This window comes from Sceloporus undulatus, chromosome 1 (genome assembly GCF_019175285.1).
Source record: "Sceloporus undulatus isolate JIND9_A2432 ecotype Alabama chromosome 1, SceUnd_v1.1, whole genome shotgun sequence".
Lineage (NCBI taxonomy): Eukaryota > Metazoa > Chordata > Lepidosauria > Squamata > Phrynosomatidae > Sceloporus > Sceloporus undulatus.
Window position 1 is genome coordinate 6,214,929 of NC_056522.1, and position 7,611 is coordinate 6,222,539.

The window sequence follows — 7,611 nt, forward strand, 5'->3', positions numbered from 1 at the left end:
ATCATCATCATCATCATCATCATCATCATCATCATCATCATCATCATCATCCTATCTTCCTGTAACTGGATGCACAGCAATGACATCATCTTCAGGGACTTCTATATTTTTCTTTCTCCTGTTCGATTTTTAACACCTTTGCCTGATGAGGAAGCCAGTGGAGCTTCAAAATCTTGCATAGTTTATTTTGCACATTTCGGTTGGCCCAATACAGGCATGTCTGTTTTGTGGATTTGGGGTGCTATTGTGTTTTCCTGCGGATGCCTGTCATTGTGAGTCCAAGTCTAAGACGATAGGTTGATGCTTATCCTCCACAACCATCCCCACTGCCCAGGAAATGCCAATGTGGAGGGTGGCTGCGGCCAAGAACAAGTGGGTTGGAGAAGCTGGACAGGAGACTGCCATTGCTACTTTTCTGCAACAATTTCACATAGAAGGACAAGGTAGCAGGGGATGATGAAAGACTGCTGCAGAGTAAAAAGTTCCCTGGGCTAAAACCCACCTCCCTTCATCAAGCTGGAAGGACACTGAACATGTGTGTTCATTGGAGTCTTTGGTTGCATCTACACTGTAGAAACAATGCAGTTTGACACCGCTTTAACTGCCATAGTTCCATCTTACAGAATCTTGGGATTTGTAGTTTTGTGAGAGGCAGAGGTGGCTAAAGACCTTGTTGAACTACGAATCTTAAGGACTGCCATAAGTTGGAAACAACTTGATGGCACAAAACAAGATGCACCCTTAGGGAAAAGGTGGCTATAAAGAAATCAGTTTGTTAGCTGTTTGATTGCATATATTCAATGGAGAGGAGGGGGAATCAATTTTCCAAGATGAGAGCATTTAAAAAAAATAAAGAGAAGGAAGGAAGGAAGGAAGGAAAGAAGGAAGGAAGGAAATCAGCAATGGCAAATGTGAACTACTGAAGTAAAACACATGTTGTGTGTGTTTTTTTAGCATGACAATGCACATCATCTCACTCATGCATTCAGGTTTGTTATGCACACTATGGAATGCATTGATCCACATCGATCCACATCTTTGCAAGTTCAACTGTTCACACATGAAAGCATTTGAATAAAGATAGAGCAGACGATGTGAATGCATTTGGAACCCTGTTTTCAGTATGCAGGGTCAATTTTTATCCTGGGTCAATTCAGGTCTATTTACATCAGTTATTGACACTACCAATAATGCAGATTTTTTTTTAAAACTCAGGGAAAAACCCGATATCGATTATCCCGGATTAAGTGGGTTTTTGGGCGCCCCTCCCCCAAAAAAAACCTTAATCAGGGGCATTCGGGATGTATGTGAACAATGAAGATTTAACCCGGATTCATCCTGGATTATTTTCACAGTGTGACTAACCTCAAGATTCATTTGTGAAAAGACCACCAGAAGAGCCATGCTGGATATCAGCAAAACATTGTCTAGTCCAAAATCTTGTTGACACAGCGGCTCTACATGTACTCCAATGGGAGGCAAACCAGCCACATGGAGCTGAAGGCTGAACCTGGACTGTAGAAATAATCCAGTTTGACACCACTTTAACTGCCATGGCTCAGTGCTATGGTATTCAGGTAACTGTAGTTTTGTGAGACATTTAGCCTTCTCTGACAGAGCACTCTGGTGCCAAGACAAATCCTAGGATTCCATAGCATGGAGGCATGGCAGTTAAAGTGGTGTCAAGATGGATTATTTATGCAGTGCAGACATAGTATAAGGACGGAAGAAAGGAAAATAGTCTTGAGTTCCACACTGGAAGAAAGACAGGATATAAATAAAGTAAAATAAAATAAAATAGTGCATTGTATAGACATACTCAAAAGGGGGAAGTAGAAATTATAGGATAATGCAGTAAGGAAAACACCTGGAGAAAATGCATGGAAAGATGATATCTGGAAACGATAAAGATCTCAGAGATAGGATGTTCTGGATGCCTTTGGTCTTGCATTATATCAGACCTTGGCATTTAACTGGTTGGAGTGGAAGGATCTTTACTGGGTGTGCTGTATGTCTGAATATGTAATATATGCTGACTGTGTTTTTAATTGTTTTAAATTAATGTTTTAATTGGATTGCTTGTTGAATGCTTTTTCAAATGTTTGTACTACATATTGTTTTGTGTTGTTGCTGATTGCCTCCAAGCTGTTTCTGAGTTATGGCAACCCTAAGGAGAACCTATCACAGGGTTTTATTGGCAAGATTTGTTCAGACAAGGTTTGCCTTGGCTCTCCTCTGTGGGTGAGAGAATTTGACTTGCCCATGGTGTCATTCCCACTACAATTTGCACCGAATTGTGATGTGAGGTATATGAACCTCATTCCCACTTGAAACCACTTCCGATCCTTACTGGATCGATTCCAGTTGAAATAAAGAGGGGCAAACGTAAAAAAACTCCCAGATTATCCTGATAGTAGTTTTTTAGTGGTTCTTTTGAGAAGAATCGATTCTGACGCGTGTCCAATAAGTGGGAACGCCAGACCAGAATCGATTCTTTCTGAGGGGAGGGACAAATGGCAGATGTTTACCATTCCTCCCCAGAGACACCCCAGTGCTGCTTTTTGGGGGTTTTTTTTTTAACTTTATTGCAAAATCGATAGATGGTAAAGCAACAACTTGCCTTTCCAAAAGTTGCTTTAGCAATATATTGATTTTGCAATAAAGTTTTTAAAAAAATAATAATGTGTCTTCCGTCCACCTCCTCCTCTTCACTCTGTTCTTCAGCCTTGCCTTGCTCTCTTCCCTGGCCTCCCGCTCCCTCCTCCTCCTCTAATCCAGAGAGAGAGCCGAAGGGGGTCCAGCCGTGGAGGGCCCTGGGAGGGGGAAAGGCATGGGGAGAGGGATTCCTCCCTTCCTCCACGTCCCACGGTGCCCGGCGGGGGTCTTGGGAGGAGCCCCGGGCCCGCCATCCCACCTGCCAAGCCCTGCTGGTGCCTGCTCCTCCTCATCAGCAGCTCGCAGGGCTGTGGTCACTGGAGCTAAAGGGTCCACTTGGGGCAGCAGCTTTCCAAAGGGGTTCGGGGGGGTGGCCGACTGGCTGAAGGGCTGCTCTGCCTTCCCCAGCTCCAAGTAGTGGGGATGATAGGCGTGCTAAACAAAAGCAATTCCACAAAATGTCCCCTTTCATAGTGAGAACGAGGGACGTTTTGGATTCACTTTGCATAGCAGAGAGGAACTGGATCGGAAAGCGTGTTATACGCCCAGTGGGAATGATCCCCCAAGATTACCCAGTGGATTTCAATGGCTGAGCAGGGATTTTAACCCTTGTCTCCAGAGTTATAGTTCAATGGTCAAAAAACTACTCCCATTGGATCAAGCTTCTTTGTTTTAGTTTATTCTGTGAGCTGTCTTGGGTTCCATATTTGGAGACAGGTGGGATATAAAATAAATAGATAAAATTACAATAAATGTATTAACTGTTGTATAGTGTAAATAGTTGTGTTTCTTATTAATAATCTTGCTTGTATGCTAATGTGCTACATGATATGTATAGGTTGAAGATTCAAGGTGTATACTGTGTGGACATTAACTGACGTGAATTTTATTTTGTTATTTTATCATATTAATAAAAATAATATTTTTAAAAAATAAAATAAAACTACATCATATAACTGTGATGGGTCATGCATCTTCCGAAATTATTTTTACATGACTTTATGGTGTTTAATATGTGGGAATTTTAATTGGTTTTTAAATAAACATTTTTAATTTACTATATTGGAAGCTGCCATGGGTTCCATCTAGAGAGATAAGCAGCATACAAATGAAAGAATAAATAAATACATCTCCAGGTTTTAGTCTGGCCTTTAAAGGAAAGGTGCTGAACTTATTTGGGGGAACTGAAGCCTGGAGTGTATTCATCCTCCTCCTGGCATGGAAGCCACCAGCTATCAGTACTCATCTTCATTATTCTTGAAAGTAACATTCAAAGGTCTTTATTATCTATAATCATCAGCCACAGAAAAAGAGAAGGGAAAGCCATTCATACATCGGGGTTGCCCTTAGATTTAGGGGCCCTTAAAAATAGATTTGGGACACGAGTCTGGTATTCTTATACCTCAAAGAGGGAAAAGAAGAGAAGAAAAACCAGGGCATTCTCATAGAATCATAGAGTTGGAAGAGATCCCAAGGGTCATCCAGTCCAACCCCTTTCTGCCATGCAGAAATACGCCATTAAAGCACTCAGAGATAGCCATCCAGCCTCTGTTTAAAAACATCCAAGGAAGGAGACTTCACCACACTCCAAGGAAACAGCGTCTTCCCCTGTTGAACAGATTTTACTCTCAGGAAGTCCTCCCTAAAGTTTTGGTGGAATCCATTTTCCTGTTGCTTGAATCCATTGCTCTGAATCCTAGGCTCTGGAGCAGCAAAAAATAAGCTTGCTCCATCCTCAAAATCCCATCAAATAATACAGCCAAGAATTGCATTAGATTTTCTAGCTCCCACTTTACCCTGCTGACTCATATCCAGTTTGTGGTCCACTAAAACTCCTAGAGTGCCATGGAGTTTTGGACTTTTTGTTACTATGGAAAAAGTTTGAGGAAAGATACTTTTTAAACTACAAATCATAGGATTCCCTAGCCACCTTGAGCATGGCCTTCTTGGCTGGGGAATGATGGGAGCCAAGCCCAGAATATACAAACAACAAGCAAAGCCCCATATTGCCAGTCTGGGCGACAAGATTCTGGTAGAAGATATATTTAGTCTCTCCATCTGACGGCTCAGGTGGATGCGACGGTCAGGAACACTTGCTTTCAGCTTCGGCTGATACGCCAACTGTGCCCTTCCTGGAGCGGGAAGACCTTGAAACAGTAGTACATGCACTGGTAACCTCTCAGCTCGACTTTTGTAATGCACTCTACATGGGGCTACCTCTGTGTCAAGTTCGGAAACTTCAACTGGTACAGAATATGGCAGCCAGGCTGGTTACTGGCACATCTAAATTTGCCCACATTACACCAGTTTTAAAATCCCTTCACTGGCTGCCTGTTAGTTTACGGGCAAGATACAAAGTGTTGGTTTTAACCTTTAAAGTCCTACATGGCTTGGGTCCTGACTTCTTGCGGGAGTGCCTTCTCCCATATCATCCTCCCCACACTCTTCGTTCTGCTGGGAAAAATCTGCTTTAACCAAAGAGGACTAGACTTTTGGCAGTGACCCAGCGCTCCTTTTCAGCAGTAGCTCCTAGACTCTGGAACATCCTCCGGATGAGATCCGTCAGATTACCACCTTGGAAACCTTTAAGAAGGCTATTAAGGTGGATCTCTTCCGGCAGGCCTTTCCAGACTAGGTCCACCCCTATTTTCCTGCCTCCCCCCCTCCACTTCTCTCCCCTTTTCTCCATCTCTATTTCCATCCTATCTGGTCCCTGGTATACATTTTCATTGATTATACCTGTGATTTTATACTACTGTTTTAATATCTGTCTGGTTTAATCTCTTTTTAGTATTACTATGTTTTTATACTGGGGGGATAGGGGTTTTAGAATTTTAACTGTATTCTCTTTTATTGTTGTAATCCGCTTGGATTCTAAGAGATTAAGCGGAATATAAATTATTATTATTATTATTATTATTATTATTATTATTATTATTATTATTATTATTATTAGCTTTTATCTGGCAAAGGGGGTGGGAATCATGTGGTCTGTGGGCTTTGAATAGTGGTCCTGTACCAACCCTGTGGTGGGGAAAACACCTTTGGTCCAAAAAGACCTTTGTTCCACTCTAAAAGCATGGAACAAAGATGGACAACTCTCCCAGATTTTCTGGTCACATTGGACTCCTCCCCAAATCTGCAAAAGAACTTTTGTATTTTTTTTACAAAACTTGGCTTCAACCCCCCCCCCCCCAAAAAAAAAAAACCCTGTAGGAGTGGGGGACATTTTCACCTAATTTTATGGACCTCTCTGACTTGCTTTAAGGCTGGAGAGACATTTTTCAAAGCAGGAAATACCATGCAAGTCAACTTCTGGGTCACCTCCTGTTAGAATGAAAGGTCTCCCCAGGCCTAAAACAACGGGGGTCAGGCAAATACATGGTGAAATTGCCCTCACAATTCCTAGAGAGTGTTTGGGAGCATTTGGAGGGCACATTTTTGCCTCTGAGAAATTGCAGTTTTTCCACCCCATCACAGAAGATACTCAACAACAGTGTTTCAGGGGTCCCTCGCCTAAAAACAGCAAGAAATCCATCCATGGTCCCAAAGGTTGTCACCTAACAGCCTCCTCACCCATGCTCCAAAGGTTGACCAGGAATTATGTGATGTGACATCACTTTTAGTCATCAAAACGGTAACCAGAAGTGTTAAAAATCTACAAGTTTGGCTTTGGAGCACACCGAGCTTTGCTGACCAAGGACTATAAAGCTCCCAGGTCTATATGCAGTGAGTCTCTTGCTTTATTTTGATATCTGCTCTGATGTCCACCATGCACTATATGGATGTTTGATGGACACATAAAGCCAGCCAGATCAGTGGCTCTCAATCTTTGATCCTCCAGATATTCTGAACTTTAACTCCTAAAAGTCCCAGTCAGCATGACCAGCAGTCAGGTATTTTAAGAGCTGATGCACAAAGTATCTGGAGGACCAAAGGTTGAACATCACTGAGCGAGATGACTGGCCTGTTTCAATGTCGGAAGCATGAAGACTCACCTTTCTCCCATCCAATGTGAACAACTTCTTCACTGTGAACTTCATAACCTCTGAAATCTCATCCAGGAGAGTTTTGAGGCTCCGGGCATTCCTCCGGTTGAGAACAATGGGCCGTTGGATAGTAATATCTCCATTCTTAACCAGAGTGACCTTCTTTGGTATCCTTGGGCTCTGTTGGATGAAACCTGCTGAGTAGTCATCATGCTTCCCATCCTGGGCTGCCCTCCTCAAAGTGCTAACTGGTTGGCCGGTCTTCTGAGAACCTGTCCTTCGGTTGGCAGCCCCAATACTGATTGGTGTGACGTATTTCTTGTCTGAACAGAGGTAGCAGCCACCATCTTCCAGCTGATCAAGGGTGCTGATACAGTGTATCCCCCGTGGTGTTGTGATGGTCCGCACACCAAAAGGCAGAGGCACCCTGTGAGACAGGTCATCCATGAGGGCATTGAAACTCTTGAAGCTGCGTTGGTTGATGGCCATCTTGACTCCTCCAAACTGAGGGTCCCCGCTCTTGTAGAAGGTTATCTTCTTGGCCGGAGGCACCTGGGTGACAGCATTCGTCCGAGCCAAGGGAGGAAGGGGTTGGTCATAGTTGTAAGGGCCAGAAGAAGAGAAGTAGTCAGCGGATGGCTGGGTCATCCTGGAAAACCCTTATAGGTAACTGCAATGCAAGAGAAAAAGTGGAATGAATGAGATAGCTACAACACAGCAACAATAACAATATTATCCAAACCCATTTGGACCTGTTACTTTAGTTGGCTAATCTCACTGTAGGCCTGAGCCTGAGATATTACAATGGGTTCCATGACATAAGTCCAGATAAGGAGTTATGCATTGATTTTGCTATCCAACCCTTGTGTTGAATGGCAAAATTGCACAATGCAGCCCTTGTCTTGAATGGCACCAAATGAGCAACCAAATGCACATGTCCCTCCATGCACAATGCACATTCAAAGGC

General features: G+C 43.1%; 1 protein-coding gene across 1 annotated transcript in view; it reads right to left on the reverse strand.

The window, feature by feature from the left end:
• RP1L1 (RP1 like 1) overlaps positions 1 to 7,292 on the reverse strand; it is a 23,958-nt gene extending 16,666 nt beyond the window's left edge. Inside the window, exon 1 of the mRNA XM_042446819.1 lies at positions 6,654 to 7,292. Within this exon, the coding sequence (XP_042302753.1) occupies positions 6,654 to 7,292 (639 nt within the window). The remainder of the gene's footprint in view (positions 1 to 6,653) is intronic.
• Positions 7,293 to 7,611: the final 319 nt, after the last annotated feature.